At 44.9% G+C, this 23,360-nt stretch overlaps 1 protein-coding gene across 5 annotated transcripts in view; it reads right to left on the reverse strand.

The window, feature by feature from the left end:
* The window catches only part of PGR (progesterone receptor), a 91,779-nt gene extending 68,713 nt beyond the window's left edge, over positions 1-23,066 (reverse strand). For 2 of the 5 annotated variants that reach the window (XM_075919278.2, XM_075919279.2), the window contains exons 1-2: positions 21,190-23,066; positions 19,270-19,421 (exon numbers count right to left, since the gene is read on the reverse strand). In XM_075919278.2, coding sequence (XP_075775393.2) covers positions 19,270-19,421; positions 21,190-22,469 — 1,432 coding nt within the window. In that variant the 5' untranslated portion in view covers positions 22,470-23,066. The remainder of the gene's footprint in view (positions 1-19,269; positions 19,422-21,189) is intronic. The other 3 variants (XR_003088120.3, XM_075919277.2, XM_006110833.5) reach the window with 3 other exon arrangements.
* Between the last annotated feature and the right edge of the window lie 294 nt (positions 23,067-23,360).

Raw genomic sequence — 23,360 nt, forward strand, 5'->3', positions numbered from 1 at the left:
TGTACGTATAGTTGGGGTTATTTTTCCCGATGTGCATTACTTTACACTTATCCACATTACATTTCATTTGCCATTTTGTTGCCCAATCACTCAGTTTGGTGAGATCTTCTTGGAGTCCCTCACAGTCTGCTTCTGTCTTGACTATCCTAAACAGTTAGGTATCATCTACAAACTTTACTACCTCACTGCTTACCCCTTTCTCCAGATCATTTATGAATAAGTTGAAAAGGATTGATCCCAGGACTGACCCTTGGGGTACACCACTAGTTACCCCTCTCCAATCTGAAAATTTACCATTTATCCCTATCCTTTGTTTCCTGTCTTTTAACCAGTTCTCAATCCAAGAAAGGACCTTCCCTCTTATCCCATGGCCATGTAATTTACACAAGAGCCGTTGGTGAGGGACCTTGTCAAAGGCTTTCTGAAAATCCAAGTATACTATATCTACTGGATCCCCCTTATCCTCATGTTTGTTAACCCCTTCAAAGAACTCTAATAGATTAGTAAGACAGGATTTCCCTTTACAGAAACCATGTTGACTTTTGTCCAATAAATTATGATCTTCTACATGCTTATCAATTTTATTCTTTAGTATTGTTTCTACTAATTTGCCCGGTACTGAAGTTAGACTTACCGGTCTGTAATTGCCAGGATCGCCTCTAGAGCCCTTTTTAAATATTGGTGTCACGTTGGCTACCTTCCAGTCATTCGGTACGGAAGCCGATTTAAATGATAGGTTACAAACCACAGATAATAGCTCAGCAATTTCCCATTTGAGTTCTTTTAGAACCCTTGGATGAATGACATCTGGTCCCGGAGATTTGTTAACATTAAGTTTTTCTATTTGTTCCAAAACCTCCTCTAATGACACTTCAATCCGGGACAGTTCCTCAGATTCATCACCCACAAATGACGGTGCAGATTCGGGAATCTCCCCAACGTCCTCAGCCATGAAGACTGAAGCAAAGAAATCATTTAGTGTCTCTGCAATGGCTTTATCGTCCTTGATTGCTCCTTTTATAGCTCGATCATCTAGGGGACCCACAGGTTTTTTAGCAGGCTTCCTGCTTCTAATGTACTTAAAAAACATTTTGTTATTTCTTTTTGAGTTTTTGGCTAACTGTTCCTCAAAATCTTTTTTTGCTTTTCTTATTACATTTTTACACTTGATTTGACAGTGTTTATGTTCCTTTCTATTTATCTCACTAGGATTGGACTTCCACTTCTTAAAAGATACCTTTTTGTCCCTCACTAATTCTCTTACATGGTGGTTAAGCTGCGGTGACACTTTTTTAGGTCTCTTGCTATGTTTTTTAATTTGGTGTATACATTTAAGTTGGGCCTCTATTATGGTGTCTTTAAAAAGTTTCCATGCAGCTTTCAGGGATTTGGCTCTAGTCACTGTGCCTTTTAATTTCTGTTTAACTAACCTCATCATTTTTGTATAATTCCCCTTTTTGAAATTAAATTCCAGGGTGCTGGACTGCTGAGGTGTTCTTCCCACTACAGGAATGTTGAATGTTATTATATTATGGTCACTATTCTAAAGCGGTCCTGTAATGGTTATTTCCTGGACCTGATCCTGCACTCCACTCAGGACTAAATTGAGAATTGCCTCTCTCCTTGTGGGCTCCTGCACCAGCTGCTCCAAGAAGCAGTCATTTAAGCCATTGAGAAATTTTATCTCCTCTTCTCTTCCTGAGGTGACATGTATCCAGTCAATATGGGGGTAATTAAAATCCCCCATTATTATAGAGTTCTCTATTTTGGTAGCCTCTCTAATCTCCCTCAGCATTTCAATGTCAGTATCGCTGTCCTGGTCAGGTGGTCGCTAATATATCCCTACTGCTAATTTCTTATTATTGGAGCATGGAATTACTATCCCTAGCGATTCTATGGAACATGTTGATTCACTTAATATTTATATTTCATTTGATTCTACATTATCTTTCACATACAGTGCCACTCCGCCACCCACCCAGCCTGCTCTATCCTTTCTATATATTTTATATCCTGGTATAATTGTGTCCCACAGATTTTCCTCATTCCACCAGGTTTCAGTGATGCCTATTATGTCCATCTCCTCATTTAATACGAGGTACTCTAGTTCACCCATCTTATTAGTCAGACTCCTAGCATTTGTGTACAAGCACTTTAAAAATTTGCCACTGCTTATTTGTCTGCTCTTCCCTGATGCATTGGATTCCTTTGTGTACGGTTGTTTGTCTGCTCTGGCCCATGGTTTGCCCTTTCCCCTCCTCTCTTTCTGACTACAGCTTAGAGAATCTCTATCAATGGATTCTCCTCTAAGAGAAGTCTCCCTCCGATTTACGTGCATCTCCGCTCCAATCGGCTTTCCCCCATCTCTTAGTTTAAAAACTGCTCTACTGCCTTTTTAATGTTTAGTTCCAGCAGTCTGGTTCCACCCTGGTTTAGGTGGAGCCCATCCCTCCTGTATAGGCTCCCCCTCTCCCAAAAGTGTCCCCAGTTCCTAATAAATCTAAACCCCTCTTTCCTACACCATCGTCTCATCCACGCATTGAGACTCTGAAGCTCTGCCTGCCTACCTGGCCCTGCACGTGGAACTGGAAGCATTTCCGAGAATGCCACCATAGAGGTCCTGGATTTCAGTCTCTTTCCTAGCAGCCTAAATTTGGCCTCCAGGACATCTCTCCTACCCTTCCCTATGTCATTGATACCTACATGTACCACGACCACCGGCTCCTCCCCAGCACTACACATAAGTCTATCTAGATGCCTCGAGAGATCCACAACCTTCGCACCAGGCAGGCAAGTGATCGTACAGTTCTCCCGGTCATCACAAACCCAACTATTTATGTTTCTAACGATCGAATCACCCACTACTAACACCTGCCTCTTCCTAACTGGCATTCCCTTCCCCTCAGAGGTATCCTCAGTGCGAGAGGATACCACAACATCCTCTGGGAGGAGAGTCCCAACTACGGGATGGTTTCCCTCTGCTCCCATTGAATGCTCTGTTCCCTTGAGACTTTCATCCTCCTTAAGAGCACTGGGGCTCTCAGACTGGAGGTGGGACAGTACTGCAGTGTCCCGGAAAGTCTCATCAAGCAGAATAGGATAAGCAGAAACTTTCATAAAGAATTAAGATGTTTACTTGATTCTAATCTCAAAGAAATGTAACCTTCTGAAAATTATAAACCTTTCTGTACAGCTGAATGGAAGAGACAATATTATTTTAGCTTCTTAAGTTTAACTTCTCTTGCCCTTTTTATGACAACATAACTTGCAGAGGGCACTTATGTGGCATCGTAAGTGGTCTGTAGTCACAGAATTTTAATGAAGGTGACGAAGTGCATCAAACAATGGAATCAACAGTTTGTGTTCAGCAAATCTAAACTGTTTTATGTACATACCGATACACTTCTGTGCACACTAACTCCCAGAAAAAAAATCTCAAATATTTAAATTATACCACATTACTAAAATAAACCATTTCATACTAAAACTGGATCCCTAATTCTTTTCCTACCCTTCCATCTCTCATTTATTTTTTATAACTTTATAACCCACAATTTCACCCTGCAATTTTAGTGGGCTAAAGTGGGACAGATTGCTTCAGTCAGAAAGTAACAAAGACTTAAAAAATATACACCAGAAATAGAAGAGAATAACAAACAGAAAACAACAGCTCCCACTCCAGATGAGAAGAACAGCCCAATAGACAATGGGGACTCTGCATAACTAGCCGGGTCTGTACCAGTGGATTGCAGGGCAGAATCAAGGACAGCTAGGCTACGTCTACACTGGCATGATTTTCCGGAAATGCTTAAAACGGAATACTATTCCGTTTTCAGTTTTTCCGGAAAAGCGCGTCTACATTGGCCCCGGAGTTATCGTCATAACGAAGTGCTTTTCCGGAAAAGTGCGTCTACATTGGCGGTGTGTTTTTCCGGAAAAGCAGAAGCCCGGAGCCATTTTGAAGAGGGCAAAGGCCACCAGCCCTTTCCGGGGGCGGGGCCAGAGCGCCGTTCAGACACATGCTTAAAGGGGTCTCGCCGGGCAGCCGTTGGTCTCCTGCTCCCGTGCCTTGGGGCCTCTGCCAGGGACTGACACCCTTCGCAGGTCTGTGGGTGCCCTTTGACTTTTGGGGACACCACCCTTTGGCCCCCAACAGCTTTTCCCTGTGGTTTTTTTTTCTGCCCTGCTCTGTCTACTATGGAGCCAAGGGTGGCCATGTGCCTGGTCGGGCCCCTCTTGGGGCTGTTCCGCTGGCTGCAGCTCATGCTGCAGGCCGGTGCCATGCTGTTCATGGACCAGGAGGCAGAGATCGCCTTGGACGCCCTCACCAGGGGGGCCCTGGCAACCCTGTCTCATCAGCACCCCACCGTATACCGGCCACTCTGGAGTTTGGACATCAGCACCGACTGGTGGGACTGTGTGGCCCTCGGACTATGGGATGACCACCAGTGGGTCCGGAATTTTCGGATGAGGAAGCGGACCTTCTTGACGCTGTGCACCTGGCTCACCCCCGCTCTGCAGAGAACCGCCACCCGGCTGCGGGCACCCATCCCCGTCAACAAGAGGGTTGCCATCGCGCTGTGGAAGCTGGCCACACCGGACAGCTACCGCTCGGTGGCACACCAGTTCGGGGTGGGAAGATCCACCGTTGGAGTGATCGTCATCCAGGTAAGTCCGGGTATGTCTACACTACCCCGCTAGTTCGAACTAGCGGGGTAATGTATGCATACCGCACTTGCTAATGAAGCCCGGGATTTGAATTTCCCGGGCTTCATTAGCATAAGCGGGGAGCCGCCATTTTTTAATCCCCGCTGCTTCGAACCCCGTGTAGCGCGGCTACACGGGGCTCGAACTAGGTAGTTCGGACTAGGGTCCTATTCCGAACTACCGGTACTCCTCGTGAAACGAGGTGTACCGGTAGTTCGGAATAGGCACCCTAGTCCGAACTACCTAGTTCGAGCCCCGTGTAGCCGCGCTACACGGGGTTCGAAGCAGCGGGGATTTAAAAATGGCGGCTCCCCGCTTATGCTAATGAAGCCCGGGAAATTCAAATCCCGGGCTTCATTAGCAAGTGCGGTATGCATACATTACCCCGCTAGTTCGAACTAGCGGGGTAGTGTAGACATACCCTCCCAGGGGGAGTGGGATGGGGGGAGGGTGCTCCACTCCACGCCCAGGGACACTCAAGACTCCAGGCTGGGTCGCCCAGGGGTTTGGGCCGTCCCTCCCTTGCACAGGCCCACTGGTGGGGGGGAGCATGGGGGGCCCTGGTGTGTGTGTGTGTGTGTGTGTGTGTGTGTGTGGACAGAGGGAATCAAGGGGGGGACCCAAGGGAGCGCACACTCACCCCTGGTTGTATGTAATGTGTTCCCTTGTGTTTCTCTGCACCCTTCTGCAGGTTGTCCACGCCATCAATGACGTCCTGCTGCCGAGAATCATCCGCCTGCGCGACGTCGATGAGACCATGGCCGGCTTTGCTGCCCTCGGGTTCCCCAACTGCGGGGGAGCCCTGGACGCCACCCACATCGCCATCCGGGCCCCGGAGCATCGAGCAGCCCACTTTATGAACAGAAAGGGGTACTGCTCCATCGTCCTGCAGGCCCTCGTGGATCACCGGGGCCGCTTCCTGGACATCTACGGCGGCTGGTCCGGCCGGGCACACGACGCCCGCATCCTCCGGAACTCTGGACTGTTTCAGAGGTTGGAGGCAGGCACCTACTTCCCCCGGTGGGACTTGACTGTTGGGGATGTGCCGATGCCCATCTGCATCGTCGGGGACGCGGTCTGCCCCCTGATGCCCTGGTTCATGCGGCCCTACACAGGGCAGCTGGACCAGAACCGGGCCCGGTTCAATGACCGCCTCAACCGGGCCCGAAACCCAGTGGAGCTGGCATTTGGACGCTTAAAAGGCCGCTTCCGTTGTTTGCTCACCCGTCTCGACATGGGTGAGCAGAATGCAACGGAAGTGCTGGCCGCGTGCTGCGTGCTCCACAATATTGTGCAGCGCAGTGGGGAGGCCTTCCTCTCTGCATGGGTGGCAGCTGAGGCACAGACCTTGGACCAGCCCGCCACAGCTGCCATCCGCCAGGCGCGCCAGGAGGCGGTGCGCATTAGAGAGGCCCTGGTGGACATGTTTACCCAAGCCCCCTAGCAGGGTCGCTTGGATCACCCCAGAGTATTCTGTCCCAGCTCCTACCCTTCCCCACCTCCTCTCCTTACCTCCCCCCCCCCCCAATAGTATAGTAAAGCGTCGGGTCACAGCACATCGCGGCCGTCATTGAGTCTGTTCGTCGGGTGCGTCGGGCGTAGTTAGGGTTTTTCTTTTAAGTTAGGCTAGGGTTTAGGCCACCATCGCCGTCCTGAAGAACAGCCAACAGGATTTTGGACTTGTGCAGAAGGCTCACATCAGTGACATCTTTGATGGATCTCCTGGCTCTTCCTCTCCTGAGGCCCGGAAGGCCCAAAGGACTGACATGGCCAGCAACACCGTCATTGTCCGTCGAGGGATCTCCTGGCTGTTCCTCTCCTGAGGCCCGGAAGGACCAAAGGATCGAGGTGGCCAGCAACACCCCGTCATCGTCCGTCGAGGGATCTCCTGGCTGTTCCTCTCCTGAGGCCCGGAAGGACCAAAGGATCGAGGTGGCCAGCAACACCACAATCGTCCTCCCTGTGCCTAGACTTTGTTTAATTATCTCTGTTGTGTGCATCTTGTAACCGTTCTTGCTAGTTTGTTATCTATGTTAATAATAGTTTGTGGTTTACATGTTACTGAAAAGTGTCAGCATTTATTTCTGCACCACAAACTACTGACCACTTACGAAGGGCCCCCCTCCCCAGTGAATAGAGTACAGATTTCGTTCTCCACAGTTTGCCAACATGTTACATTTAAGTGGCTACTTGGCATCTCACATCATTTCGTACACTACCTAGAGTTACACAATACCCAACACAGGAATGAACAGCAAAGTAGAGATCTGTTTATTTACGGGGGGGGGGGGAGACCTTCAACTGGGACAGGAGAGGGGGGGAGACCTTCAACTGGGACGGGGGGAGGCAGTTACTGGGATGGGCGGCCCCTGCGAATGCTCCTCCGGGGGCCAGCCTGCCCACGCTGGGCAGACCGCGTCGGGGCAGGCTGCACGCGGAGGTGGCCAGGAGCAGGAGCACAGCCAGGAGCAGGGGCACGGCCAGGAACAGGGGCACGGCCAGGAACAGGGGCACAGCCAGGAGCAGGGGCACGGCCAGGAACAGGGGCACGGCCAGGAACAGGGTCAGGAGCAGGAACAGGGTCAGGAGCTGGGATGGGAGGGGGCATGACCTGTGCTATGGGAGGGATGGCGGGGGCCTGGGCTCCGCCCATGCCATAGTGAATGGCATGCACAATATGTGCCGTCAGCGTGTCCATGGTGGTGCGCATCCCTCTGCATTCGGCCAGGAAGGCAGCCCAGGCATCCTGCCGCCACTGCAGGTCCCCCTGCACCCGCTCCTCGATGGAGGCCTGGATTGCCTCCACAGCATTGACGTGGCGCCGAAGCAGCTGTTCCCTCTGCCGGAGCCTGTGCCTCCGGGGTTGGCCTGCTGGGGGTGGCGCTGCTGCCGCAGTGGAGGGTCTGGTGCTAGGTCCCGCTGCAGGGAAGAGAAGAAAGGATGGGTCAGTCAGGCAGGCCGTCCACTGTCCCCACACCGCATGCCCTCCACCCCTGAGCCCAGGTGACCCCACAGTTGTGTGGCTTGGGCCCACTCGGTTCCCCTCCTGCCTGCCCCTGGAGTAGGGTCCTCCCTCCAGGGTATTGTAAGCACCGGTCTATATCCTGGCCCTGTGCAGGGTGGGAGGGTGCTTGTGCAGCGTTCACCTGTGGAACTCCCTGCCGGTGGAGACTGTGAAAAGCTTTTGGGTTAATCACTGCTGTTTGACAGGGAGCGAGATGCATCCCCACGCAGTGCCTGGGAGCACATCTGGCAGAGGCAGTCTGGGCTCTCAGATCCCCTCGCGTGGGATATCTCCTGGACGGAACCAGAAGGGTGACTGGGTGGGGGGATGTCCCATCCTTGCAGCACAACTCAGGGGCCCTTCTCCCTCCCACGATCCCTCCCGCAAGCCCGGTAGCCCAGGAACATGTGTGGCCCCAGTGGGGACTTCCCTTGGGGAACCAGCCAAGGCACCGGGAGCAGGTGAGGGGCTCGGTGGGGGCCACGTTCACAGGACCGTGATGCTGCGGTCTACCCAATTAGAAGCTGGCTGTGCCTCACAGCCAGGCATGGGACAGTGTGCCGTTCTCTGTTCTGCACCCTTGCCAGAGCTGCAGGCTCTGGGCTGAGTCCCTGGGGCCCTGGCCAGTTCCAGCCGGCATCCACCCTTCCCCCTGGTCCCGCCGAATGTGTGTGAGCAGCAGGGTCCCAGGCATGGCTTGCAGCTGCCTGCCGTGGCCACGTGCCGATCGGTCACCAGGCTGCACGTGGTTGCACCTGCTGCTTGCTGCCTCATGCTACGCAGCATGCAGCTCACGTGGCCTGAGTGACATGCTCTCCCCCTCCCCGCTCCGGGCATCTGGCTCCCCACCTCCCGCCCTCCGCCCCCCACCCTTGGGAGTGCAAACTGTACAGACTCACCAGTGGGTTCCTCCCCGTCCTCGGAGGAGTTGCTGGAGGGGGCCTGCTGGGTGGCAACGCTGGCCTCCTCGCCAGATGCACTGCCGCTCTCTTCTCCCTCCTCCGGCTCGGTGGGACGGTTGATGGGTGGCCGCTGGCAGGTGTCCACGGGGACCACTGGGGCTTGTGGGGCGGGCTCGCCCAGAAAGGAGTGGAGCTCCTCAAAGTATGAGCAGGCGTCGGGTCCTCCCCCCTGCCCTCAGTGGCCCTGACGTACGCCAGCCGCAGCTCCTTCACTTTTGAGCGGACCTGCTCACAATTGCGGCTGGGGGTCCCTGCTGGGCCAGGTTCTGCGCAAGCCGGGTGTACAGATCGGCCTTCCGGCGCCGGGAATGGAGGTCGTGGAGACCCTCCTCCTCCTTCCATAACTCCAGGAGGGTCTCCAGCTCCCTGGGGGTCCAGGATGGGGCCCGCCTTTTGCGGCCCCTGGGGGCCTCCTCCGCTGGGGGTCCAGGTGGCTCTCCGGCAGGAGCTGCTATGGCGCGGTGAGCCTGAAGTGTTGGGCAGCACAGCAGTGTCAGAGCTGACCCAGGCAGGCTCCTGGCACGTGCGCCCAGCAGCCTGAGAGCCCTTTAACAGCTCGGGCTTACCAGGAAGTCCGCGGCTCCTACGGGGTCTCCCAGCGTCCAAACCGCTTTTTTCCGTTTTTTCTGCTTTTTTGGAAAAGCTGTCTACACTGGCCCTTTTCCGGAAAAGCTTTTCCGGAAAAAGGACTTATGCCCGAGTGGGAGCAGCGTACGGTTTCTGGAATAGTGGCTAATTTTGTACAGTACAGCGTCAATGCTTTTCCGGAAATTCAAGGGCCAGTGTAGACAGCTCGCAGCTTATTCCGGAAAAGCGGCTGATTTTCCGGAATAAGTGGCCCAGTGTAGACGTACCCCTACAGTATACAACTATTTAATTCCTCTGTCTTTCAGGGAGACTACATGGGATTGTGTGGCCCTGAGTGACTTGGAAGCACAGGTTTACTCACTCTGCCCATTAGGCATCAGGTAAATTATGGGTGGAATATAACACTGACAGTCAGCACATTACAGTCAGAAAAAATAAATTTTAGTACAGATACGAAGGTGGGGAGGGTAGTTATCTGTGTCTGATCAAAGTCAGATAGCTACTAGATCTCAAACAAATGCTTGTCTTCTGGCTACTTAATACTTAATGTAAAGACAAATGTATACCGGTAAGTGGTGAGAGATTGACTGGCATTAAGCAACAACTGTTTGCAAAAGCATAGGTACTGTGAACACAGACACATAGTCAAGAAGCCAACATGAGGCTGGAGATCTGTATTGCTGTCTCTGCAGTCTGCTGATATGACAGCAAAGAGATGCAATTCAGAAGCTTTGGAAGCACCATCTGAATATCCATCATGAGACTATCATCTCAATGTTGCAGGAAAAATAGTGAGCCTTGCTTGACAGATGCCATTTTATCCTTTAGCTGAACCTAGTCATTATCTAACTAGCGTTGCCTGTCTGAATTCTGTAAACCAAACTGCTTTTTACTACCAAAGATTATTTCTGTTCCATCCGAAAAAGATGTGCAGTACAACAGGTGACATTGCTTCTACATATACTGCTTCAAAGTGGACCCAGGAAAACGTTTAATAGCTAGCAATCAATCAGCAATAACAACCAGTCACAACAGGATCAATGCTATTTTCAGTCCTAACACCGGTAACACCCTTTGGCAATAAATTAGCATTCAGATTATGCAATGCTACTATGCATTTCAACTTTGTCAGCCACATTGGCTATCAGACTTTCACACTGAATGTGATGTAACTGAAAGTCCTTGTTGATTCAAATTGTACTTCTGCCATCTTGCTTGTAGAAACTGGGGAGTTTGAAAAGTAAACAACAAAACTAGCAACACTGCCAAGATGTATATCTGTGTCTTAGTGTTGATTTTATCTTTGTTACTGGCATACTTTCCCTCCCTTTCCCTGACATTCTTTATCCTTAGTTGGATTACTATTTGAAGGTTGGATTGTCAGAACTTAAAATTAAAGATTTTAAACCTGTCAGATCTTAAAATATATTTGAATTTTCATGAGGAGTCTGGAATATTTGTGGACACTTGCAAAATATAATAATATGAATTACAACACTAACTTTGAAACCCACTGCACAATTGCATGACAAGCACCATTGCTCTTTAAGGTGCACAGTGCATTTAGTTCATGGAGATTTCAGCACTCTCAAGGTATGTCTACACTACCACCCTAGTTCGAACTAGGGTGGTTAATGTAGGCAACCGGAGTTGCAAATGAAGCCCGGGATTTGAATTTCCCGGGCTTCATTTGCATATTGCCGGGCGCCGCCATTTTTAAATGTCCGCTAGTTTAGACTCCGTGCCCGCGGCTACACGCGGCACAAACTAGGTAGTTTGGATTAGGCTTCCTATTCTGAACTACCGTTACTCCTCGTACATCCACACTGCAATTGCATTCTTTCAATAGAAAGTCAAAAGAATGCAGGGGCTTTGCTGACAGTGGTAAACCTCTTTCTATGAGGAAGAAGCCTTTTTCTGAAAGAGCTCTTTTTCTGAAAGAGCTCTTTCAGAAAAAGCCATGTGTGGATGAGGAAGAGGAGTTTTTTTCGAAAGAAGGGGCCTCCAGGAAAAAGCACAGGTGCCCTGGTGGCCACTCCATCCATAGTAATCATAACTTAAATGTGAGAGAGTGTCCAATCAATATCGACGCAATCTTTCAAAAAAGCAGATCGGTTTTTCGATGCACTTTTGCTGTGTGGACGCTCTCATTCGAAAGTTTTTTCAGAAGATATCTTCCAGAAATTCTTCTTCTGAAAGACGCCTGAAGTCTAGATATAACCTTAGAAAAGCTAGAACTTGCAATATTATTTGGAGTTTAACTAAACTTATAGGCTGCATCTAGATTGGCATGATTTTCCAGAAATGCTTTTAACGGAAAAGTTTTCCGTTAAAAGCATTTTCGGAACAGAGCATCTAGATTGGCACAGACGCTTTTCCGCAAAAGCACTTTTTGCGGAAAAGCATCTGTGCCAATCTAGATGCGTTTTTCCACAAAAAAGCCCCGATCGCCATTTTCGCGATCGGGGCTTTTTTGCGGAAAACAAATCTGAGCTGTCTACACTGGCCCTTTTGCGCAAAAGCTTTGTGCAAAAGGGAGTTTTGCCTGAACAGGAGCAGAATAGTATTTCCGCAAGAAGCACTGATTTCTTACAGTAGGAAGTCAGTGCTTTTGTGGAAATTCAAGCGGCCAGTGTAGACAGCTGGCAAGTTTTTCCAGAAAAGCGGCTGATTTTCCAGAAAAACTGGCCAGTCTAGACACTGCCATATGCTCTTTGCACCCATAATGCATTTGGAAGGGGTCACTTGGAACTCAAAAGCATGAATGCAAGCTGCCTAGAGACAATGTATGAACAGCCAATAAAGTCTGGGATTCAAAAAAAATTTTAAACATTTAATTCTTCTCCAAATCATCTGTCTCAACTACACTTCCCATTCCACTATCACTGTGGTTTCTGCAAGCCTGCCTGCAGACAGATTTTTAAAGATATTGTTAATGTCTCAATTTGGCAATTCAGTTCCTGAAAAGTTTTTGAAGAAAGAAATTAGCCCACATGCTCTTTATTGTTTTTATTGTTCCATACTAGAAATATTATCTTCACGCAACTGCAAACCAAAGACCCAGCTCATTTGGCAAGTACCTTTTAAGTTCCCTGTTCAGTTGCAAGTTTCTTAGAAAATATCCTAAACATAGTTATATGATACCATTCAAAACTTCCTTTCCAAGCATTCACTGTGAAAGATAAATATGTTGGTTATAAGCTCACCAGCAGAACATTTCAGCCACTCTGACACACTATATCAATTTTTACATTTAAAATTCCTTAGATGACAGGAAGCAATTGAGCTGTTGTGATTTTCTTGCTGCTGGGAGGATTATGGCTTTTATTTTTAAAGTACTTCTTAAGAGCCCTTGAAATTGTCACAAGTTTTTACACTGAGAAGTAAAAATCTTAGGAATCAATCCTTTCTAGGCAAATAACTGAAAAAAAAATCTTTAACTTACAGAGGTTTTTTTTTTACTTCTAACCCTTGGCTACCCTTACATATTTTTCTCCTCTCGCCACTCCTTATCAGAACTAGCCGTTCCCATCTGTTGCACCTTTTTTCCCAACTGCAGTTTTCATTTTCAGGAGGTTTTAAACCAGTGAATGCTGGACCAAAAGGAGTGCACTACAATATGACTTCACCCAGGAGAATTATTCCTTCCAAAACTGGATACCTGCTTCCAGACACAGTAACGTATAAATGATGTACAAAATGTTCTATTGCTACATGTTTCTTGACTGATACTTTGCTTACCGGCAATGATGAAAACAGGACAAAATTTACTATTTCACAGACTGGCAAAGAAGTTTCTGTTTGTGAAAGGAATTCTTTTTCTAATTGGCTGACCTTGAAAATGACTGTTAGACTACTCTTCTTCGGAACTCTGATAAGAACAAAACATACAAATTCTACAAAGCAGCCCAACTTTCAGGATCATTAGTTGACAAATGAAAAACAGTAAAAGATTCAAAGTCTGTAAAAGAGCAATCACTTTTATTTTAACAATTCATCGCCTATATACTTTCCAAAGCAGTTTCATTCTACATTTACATTATATTGTCTTTTCAGTATGGCTCTTCATACAGTTTTAATTTTTCTATAACTTTTATGCATCTAGATGCTGGGTACACTAAAATATATAGCTGCAAATATCACTAGCATCAAAAAAATTATTATATATCCAAATTTACTAGAATATAGTTCATACTGATGTTTAGACATGTTAAGACACATATTTTGGCTAACTGAAGATTGAATAGATAGAATTTTGAAGATAACAGATAGATCTCTATTTTCTATGAGTGAATATAAGTTTTTTAAAGGACTTTCAATGTATTGATTGGATTCAGAAGAAAATGTTGCATGCAGGAGATGATTTGTATATGAAAAATACCTCTAATTATAATTAAAGATGAAGCAATCAACATATTTTAAGTCAGAAACTTTTAGAACACAAAGTAACCCTGGAGACAGTCATACCCATATTTTCTAAGAGGCTTCCTTATGTCTGTACTACATTATACAGTTGCTATGTACACACGTTCTGTAGAGGAAAACAGTATTTTCAAGCATTATATATCAATCAGGTTATATCACTAAAGTAAAGCTGTGAAATAAAGCTACCTATTCCTACTTATGCATTAATTTATTATAAAAATGTTTTAACAATATTCTAACAATATTTTATTTTCACAAACTGTTATTTTAAAAACAAAATAACATGTTAGAATAGTATTACAGCACATAAAACTTATTAGAGATAATTCTACATCCCCTATGAAGAAACAAGCATATTTTTACACCAAAATCTTACCGGATTTTCCACTTACATGCCTACCATTTTGTGAACTTGCAAAATATTATTTTTATTGTATTTTCAGTAAAATATTTAGAAAGTTCATTCTTACTGACAAACTATTTTACTATACTGGTTTATGACAACTGAATTTAGTGAGATAGATCATTTAGTCTAGGCTTCATAGACAGCAGGGTACTATCCTTTTGCCCATAAATGGGAACATATTACTCCCTTCTTCAGTAACTCTAATGACTGCCTATCCAGCTCTCAATCAAATTCAGGACTAATCCTAATATTAAAGACTTACCATAAATGTGCAACCTATATCAGACTATGTAACCAGCTACTTGCCCATTCTGTTCACTTTACACATACATCTTTTGATTCTTTTCTGTCTTCCTCCTCCATTAATTTCAGTAGTCAAAATATTTCTGTCACTTAAAACATTCCAATTTTGAGTAACCATTGCACTCTGAAATATCGTTAAAAAAGCTCTCATGAAGCATTTTGTTCCATCAAATATGAAAATGCCACATAAAACATACATTGCATTGTCCTCATCTGAGTGTGGACAGACACCTATTTTTCACATTCATTCTTTTTTTATATATATTGAGTTCTCTTAATCTGGAAAGACTACATTCTACGAGTGAACACGATATTAAACATGACACTGGCAAACAGCAGTTGATAACAGAACTACAATTAACAGTCGTTTAGGTACCAGTGATCATGACATAATTATATTACGTGTAAGCAGAATAAAATCCAATCCACAATATGAAAGATAAATTGATAACTGTTTACAAATATTTTGATAAATGTCCAAAAATTCACAATGAAGAAAGGAGTACATTGGTTAAAAACAACAACTTGACTTATAGGAGAAATTAAAGTAGCTATAAAATTTTTAAAATATATAACAAATGGAAAAAAGAGAAGTTCATAGTAATGAATACAAATCAGAAACTATGAACTGTATACAACTGATATGGAAAGCAAAAAGACAAAAGTAGAAATTTATGGCTGGCAAGACTAAGGGCAAAAAGAAGGAGTTTTAAAGTATATTGGGTACAACAGATATGCTAACACCGTTACTTGTCCATTACTAGATGGAAATAATAGAATTGTCAATGATAATACCGAAATCACAGAAGTATTCTACAACTGGAATAAAGCCAAATGGAGCATTCATATCATATGATGGTGAAATACTTTCCATGCCAACAATGACTAAGAAAGATATTAAAAACTTTATTTGCTAAAATTAGACATTTTAAAATTAGCAGATTTAAAAGTTGCTTTTAAGAGTTTGCCAAGGTGCTTTCTGGATCATTAATATTGATTTTCAGTAAGCCTCAGAACACTGCAGGAGTTCTGGATGACTTGAAGAAAGGTTATACCATGCCAATATTTTAAAAACATAAATAGGATAACCAAGCTTATTACAGTCCGATTAGCCTCACATCAGTACTGGGTGAAATAAAAGAATGGCTGATATGGAACTTGATTTATAAAGAATTAAAGGAAGGTAGTATAATTAACTTGCCATTCAATGTGGGTTTAAGGGAAAAAAATCTTGCCAAACTCACTTGATATTCTTCTGATGAGATTACAATTTTGATGAAGTTACAAGTTTGGTTGATAAAGGTAACAGTATTGAAATGGTACTACAAAACATTTTGATTAAAAAAACTAGAACAAAACAAAATCTATGTGGTACAAATTAAGTTATTTAAAGACTGGATCTATGACAGATCTCAAACTGTTATTGCAAACAGCAAAAAAACCTTAAAAAACATCAAGGGTCCTATAGCACCTTTCGATGAGTCTAGACTACATTCCTCTTTTGAAAGAGGAATGCAAATGAGGGAAATGGAAAATGCAAATGAAGCACTGATTTACAAATATCGCGCTTCATTTGGATAATATCTTCCGATCGCTTTTTCGGAAGAGAATTTTTTGAAAAAAAAAAAGCAGTTTAGATGGGGTTCTTTAAAAAAAACCTCTTTTTCAAAAGAACCCTTATCCCTGAAAAAAAATGAGGTTTACTGGGTTCTTCTGAAAAGGGTTTTTTTTTTCCTGAAAGAACCCCCTCTAGACTGCTTTTTTTTAAAAAAAAAAAAATCTCTTCCAAAAAAGCGATCAGAAGAGATTATGTAAACCAAGCATGAGAGTTGTAAATCAGCACTTCATTCGCATTTTCCATTTCCCTCATTTGCATTCCTCTTTCAAAAGAGGAATGTAGTCTAGACGCACACTTAGAGATTAATAAAAATATACAAACAGTATCATGAGCTTTTGAGGGTACAACCCATTTCCTCAGATGACAAGTCACCATGAAAGCTCGTGATACTATTTATATATTGTTATTAATCTCTAAGGTGCTACAGGACCATTGTTCTTTTTTAAGGTTTTTAAAGAAGGTTTTAAAGAAGGTTTTAAGGTTTTAAAGAAGACTCTGTGAAGACTTCACCAACATATACATACTAATATTTTATTCATAAAGTGTTCATAACATTTATCAGCAATGCTTTTATATTATATTTATGAGTAGATATAGCTACTTGGGAAAATACAATTGGAAACTAGTTTGTACCCAGCGGATCCCAGTGGTTCAGAAAGAAAACAAAGAAAAAATATCAGTGACAACAATTTTTTGTTGTTGAAGACTAATATGGGTGCCTCTCTGAGTCCTGAAAACAGCAAATAATCACTGAGTATTTTCAATTCTAGAGGGGTCCAAAAGGGATCAGTTCTTGGCCCTATGCTATTTGACATTTTTATCAGTGACCTGAAAGAAAACATAAATAATTACTGATAAAGTTTGCAGATGACACAAAGAATGGGAGGTGTAATTAATGAAGAAGGTACCTAACTGATTCAGAACAATTTGGCAAACTAGGTACTAGCAAACTGTATGTGTTAAATATAGCCAATTGTAAAGTCATACATTTATGAACACAAAAATGTTGGCCATACTTCTAGGATGGGGGAACCCTAATATGGAAAGCAATTACTCTGAAAAAGACTTGTAGGTCATGATGCATAATCATATGAACATGAACTCCATCCATGTGCAACACTGTGAACAAAAGGACAAATGCCATCCTGGGGTATATAAGCAGGGAAATATCAAACTGATGTTCATAAATTATATTACCTCTGTATTTGGCACTAGCATAATCACTACTGGAATACTGTCTGGTTTGGTATCAACATTTTAAGAAGAATGTCGATAAATTGGAAAATTGGAATTCAGAAAAGAGACACAAGAAATGATTAAAGGACTGGAAAACATGCCGTACAGTAAAAGACTCAAGGAGCTTAAACTATTTAGTTTGTCCAAGATGAGAGCTTATGTCTTGGTCACAGTCTACAGATACCTACGTGGGGAACACAAATCTTCTTCAATCCAGCAGACAAAAGTACAAGATCTAATAACTGGAAGCTAAACTAGGTGGAAATAAGGTGACTTTTTAATGAGAGATAGGTGACTTTAACGAGAGATATTAACCATTGGAACAATTTACAAAGGGTAGTGGTAGATTTATCATTATTGGAAATATTTAAATCAAGATTGAATGTTTTTCTCAACAGTATGCTCCAACTCAGTCACAGCTTTTGGACTTGAAGCAGGAAGTTGTATGGCCTATATGATTCAAGAGATCTGATGGATCATAGAGTTCCCATCTGTCCTTAAAATCTATGACTCTGTGAAGACTTCACCAAAATATACATACTAATATTTTATTCATAAAGTGTTCATAACATTTATCAGCAATGCTTTTATATTATATTTATGAGTAGATATAGCTACTTGGGAAAATACAATTGGAAACTAGTTTGTACCCAGCGGATCCCAGTGGTTCAGAAAGAAAACAAAGAAAAAATATCAGTGACAACAATTTTTTTCTTTACATTTTTTGTTTCTAAATTAGATTAGGTTAAAAACTAACTTGCTCAAGCTGTTGTTGTAAAGTTTTTGGTGTATTTAGTATATTGCTAAAACCAAAGAAAACTTAGTTTATATAACTTAGTCAAGGAAGATGTCTAAATATAGACACATTTTTAGGACTTTCTGAAATTGGAGTCTAGCTTAGTAAATTACAACTAACTTTATGATATGAATGGCTTTTAAAATATATAACATTTACGGAATAATACACACATACACTAAACAAGAAATTATAGAACAAAAATTAGTGTTACATCTACCAAACTATTTTCTTTAATATTTTTGTTCCCAACATTCAGATGTTCTTTCACTTGAGGATTAAACAATATAAAGGTCAATAAACTATATTGAATGCCAGAGAAACATGTTGTACAATTTTGATTTTCAGAAAACAAATACAAATTAGAGAAATATACTATAATCAAGTTTATTTTATATATATATTCTGGTATACTAGTGTGCCATGATATGAGGATAAACATGTAAAAGGTTAAACCACTGAAAATACACTGCTTTATTTAGTATTTGGAAGTGTCAGAAAAACTATGGAGTTTAATCTTACATTTTGTACACATCAATTATTTCAGTGGGTACACAAGAAATGCACATTTTGGGTACACAAGAAATGGAGAATCACATATATCATTTGATTTAATTATAGAAACCAAACATACATTCTCAACTAGGCACCAAGCTATTTTCAGAGTTAAAAAGAAATAATTGTTTTATTAGCACCCGAGATTTGATTTTCTTATACATGTCCTGAATAGAAAACAAAACCAATAGTTTAAAATAACTATTATTTAAAGGGCCCAATTCTGTATACCATAACCAAGTATATATCATATATTCCTGACTAAAAGGAAGAGAGAAGGAAGCCAAGAGAATTTTTATTTGCATAAAGAATGTAGTTTTATACAGAGGCCATTTGTTGCTAAACAGCAACATTTAATTATTTTTAAAATGAAGCTGGTATTTATTAAATTTAATGAAGTTAGTAATAGATTAAGAATTGCTGGATTTTTATAAGCTTCTGCCAAACCCATAACCTAAAACAAGCTTGATAATATTATAAGTAAAGCAAATAATATTAAAATTAAATAACCCAGGAAAAATGACCACATACTGCAAGTGTCTGAATTTTTGTCTCAGGGACAAAACATGGCTCCAATAACATTTTAAAAGATCTATTTTAAAACCAGATAAAAATAAAGTGCTTAATGTACTAATTACAAATAATTAGAAACAAAGGCATCTGACGTACCTTCCATCGCTCTCTTAAAGAAGACTTTACAACTTCCACAGGTAAGCACTCCATAGTGGCAACCTGAAGCCTCATCACCGCAGATCAGACAAATCTTCTGAGGTAATGATTCAAAACTGTATTGAGGACTCTGACCAACGTCAGTATCTGGCCTTTAAAAGGAAAGAAAATCAACAGGAATGAAACAGACTCATGAAGAAGATTCACACTTGAACTGGGTTATAGTGATGTCAGTTTTAAAGAAAAAGAGATAATCCTAATGCTTACCTTTTAAAACTGAAAGCAAATTTGATAAGGATAGAAAAAAGCGATTAAAGGCACTGCAGCACTGAATGTGTTTTTGCTTTGGGACTTGGCTAAGAAGTATCTTTAAAACGCCTTAAGTAAAATGTTTTAGGTAATTTTAAAACTCTAGTGTACAGGGCAAGTATTTTAACATGTTTTAGCTACTAGACAAGAAAGAGCTAGGTTCTTTCCAAGAGACTTCAAAATAGATGCCTGATCCTTCTATGGGACTACTCGTGAATAAAATCACTCCTGTGCAAGTTTCTCTAGTTGCTAAAATTAAAATAGTAATAAATAAACTGTTTTGAACTTCAACTAATTTAACTCAGCAGCCTTTTCCCTAGGCAACATGTAACTGGCCTTCACATTATGCAGAAAGTTCATACATATCAAATTAAATTTCCTAATTCAATGGTAGATTTTTTATTTCTAACCAATTTTAATGAACACAAAAAACAGTAAAGAATTGTTTCCACATTTATTGCCCATCTAAAGAAATTATATTTAGCAAACAAGTGTCTATTTACAAAAAATTGGAAGTGTCTTTAACATATTAGTAAATATTCTCAGGTTATAATATTTCTGTATATCAGATTAGATTGAGCCATTTTATTTAATGAGTTGATAATATATGAGCTTGATCAGAATTTCGGACATATTGCCATGTTAAATTTTGTTTTGAATTGAGTGATTTCCAGCTAAAATCATGCATGTGCATTTTAAAGAAATGTGCACATGTAAACAATATCTGTTTGTAAAATATGCCATAATTCATACAGAAGTTACCTGCATGTAAACCACGACATTTTCACCATTTAAACAGTTTAGAAGTGATTGCCTGTTAGTCCATTATACAATAATAAACAACTTTGTATCCCTTATAAAATATAGCCGCTGTTGGATTCACAGGTCAAACTTGCTACAAAAGCATTGAACATTTCAATGTGAGAAGAGTATGTGACAAAGTGTATTTCTTCTGACAAGAACTAAGATTTCAAATTTGACACAAACTATGTAGCAAATACAAATGTAAGTGTCTTATTTCTATGTGTATTTATTTTAAAAGCTCTTTGGAGTTGTGATCAAGTGAAGCTCTCTTGATTCCTTCTTTGTCATGTTTCAATGCCTCACACTTTTTTTAGAACTTCTCCTTTTTACCGTAAAACTTATTCTAATCTGTGCAATATTCCTTCAGTACAAATCATTTTAATTAAACTTAGGTGAAATCTGTATTTTTCCATTCGTCTGTGCTTTATTCACAGCTTCTGTGATTTCATCTCTTTCAAGCAGAAATAAGTTATGGCACACTGACCAATTGAATCTCTAGCCCAGTAACATCTTATTTTAAACTTAAAAAACAACAATTAGTCTGGTAGCACTTTAAAGACTAACAAAACATGTAGATGGTACCATGAGCTTTCGTGGGCACAGCCCACTTCTTCAGAAGACTTTTAAAACTGTCACTAACTGTTTGCCAAGACTGTGTAAAAATTAGCACAATTTATCATCCCCTTTAAATAAAGATCAACCCCACACATTATGCTGTAATATGTGCGCCTCTAACGGTCATCTGCAAAGAAAGAGGTCAGGCGCATTTGCCGGAGAAGACCAGACGCGTGTGACCTTAAATCTTACCTAATGTAATTGAGATAGGCAGGGTATATCGGGGGCAAGCTGTCTTTGAGCACCGCTGTCTGAAAGCCAAGCTGCTGATGGCCGTTCAGGTTGAGCGGCTGGTAAAGCGCCTGAGGGGCTGTCGATGTGGAGGGAAGACTGTCCCGCTGGACCATACAGCTTGTGCTCCCCGAGGCTTTACAGTGCGGCGGCCCATAGGACCCAGCCAGAGCAGGAGACTCAGTTTTGTACAGAATGCACTCGAGAGAGGAGGGCTCCTGGCTGGCTCTGGGCTGCGGAGGGGCCAGCGTGTACTCAGCAGGGCACACTGCTGCTGGAGTGGTCTTGGTGCCCAAGTAGGGGGCGGCGGCGGCACTGATCCCTTCCTCCTTGATCTTGAGAGCGGGCTGGAAGTCCCCGTAGCTGTAATGCTCCTCCTTTGAGTCGGGCTGGGGGTAGCCATAGTCCGCGAAGTCCCGGGGGGCGGAGGTGGGAGATACCCGACGGTCCAAGCAGCTGCTCCCGTACTCCTCCACATCCAGCAGCTGCCGGGTCCTGGCGGCCAAGTAGGCCGAGTTGAGGGGCAGGATGGGCACGTGCAGGAAATCCTGCCCCGGGACAGCGGCGTGGGCAGGGGCAAGAGCGAGGCTGCTCCCGGAGCCGGCGTCCTGCTCAGCGGCCCCCCCCGAGGCAAAGCCGTGATCTTCCTCGGACAGTGCCGCGGGGCCGCTGCACTGCCCGTCCGTGCTCTCCGCGGCTCCCTTGTCCTCCAGTTGCGGCGGCAGCTTGGAAGCGGCTGCCGGGGGCCCCTCGCCCGGCCAAAAGGAGGCAGGGGGGTCCGGAGGCGGCAGGGGGCCCGGGATTGCAGCCGGGCTGCTCCGGTGGCCGGCGGCGGCGGCTTCTCCCCGCTGCTGCTCGGAGCGGTGGCTCATCAGCGCGTTGGGGATTTCGGGGATCCCGACCCCGAAGAGGCACCAATTCTGGGGGGCGCCGGCCGAGCTGGCATGGGCCGGGGGAGCCAAGAAAGTGTCTAGGACGCTGTCCAGCGCATCCCTCTCTGCAGGGGAGCCGCCGCCTGCCAGCTGCGAGGAGGGGCCCCTCTCCTCCCTCTCCAGGCGCTCCCGCTGCTCTTCCTCCTCCTCCTCCTCCTCGCTGCTCTTGGGGTAGAGCAGCCCGTGCAGGGAGATGTCCACGGTCCCCGCCCCCCCGCGGAAGGGGTCCCGCTCCGGGCCCTGCAGCCGGACCGAGCTGTCCGCGGCACAGCCAGGCGCCCTCGAGTCCGTCGCCTTCATTCCGCTCATGCTGAGCCGCGCCGGGCGCCGGGCTGGGGGGAGACGCGGGCAGAGTCGGGACTGGCCGCCCCTCACATCCTGCCCCGCGGGACAAGGGCCCGGGCCAGGCGCAGGTCCCCGCAGAGTGGAACTAGCTGGAGAGCGGGGCCAGCTCCCGCAACGCGCCCCCGCCGGCTGCCTCGCCTCTGCCCGGCCCCACTGCACAAGCCCGCGCCCCCCAGCCCCGCCGGTGGCGTCCGCACGCCCCCGGCTCCCCGCGATCTCTCTCCCACCGAGTGGCGAGCAGGCGGGAGGCGCCTCGGCCGGGTGCAGGCAACGGGCGGGCGAGGTCCCCCCTGCGGGCGGAGCCGCTGCAGCCTCTGGCAGACCCCGGCGCGGAACAGGAAAGCGCTCAGCGCCAGCTGCCGCCGTCGGAAGGGGCGAGGAGGGCTCTTCCCAGGCTGAGCGCTGCCTCTCCCCGCCTGGCTGCCTGCGGCACCCGCTCTGCCTCCCCGGCTGGGAGCTGGCACCAACCCTGGCGCTGTTTCCCGGGCGGAGGCACCGATCCGGTGTAGGGAGAAGGCAGCCAAGTCCTTAGCTGGCCATCCACCCCCACTTGCTGCTTCCAGCTCCGCCCCTCCTGGCCCGGCCTCTCCCACTCTCCCCCAGTTCCCTTTTTTCCTCCCAGGCCCCTGTTTGAGCTGCTCACATCTTGTGTCAAAAATAGCAGATCTCCCATATGCAAGGTCTTGACTTGCCTACAAGGGGCAAGACCCTGCGCCTTCCCTGGTCTACCCACGGGATCCTGGCAGCAGATGCAGGTCTCCTCCTGCTGCAGCAGGAAGAGGGGCAGCTGGGTCGAAAATTTTAGTGGTCTTGTGACATATGCACCAAGATCAAATTGGCAACATCCTTTCTTCC

Source organism: Pelodiscus sinensis, chromosome 1 (genome assembly GCF_052426305.1).
Source record: "Pelodiscus sinensis isolate ZL-2025 chromosome 1, ASM5242630v1, whole genome shotgun sequence".
NCBI lineage: Eukaryota > Metazoa > Chordata > Testudines > Trionychidae > Pelodiscus > Pelodiscus sinensis.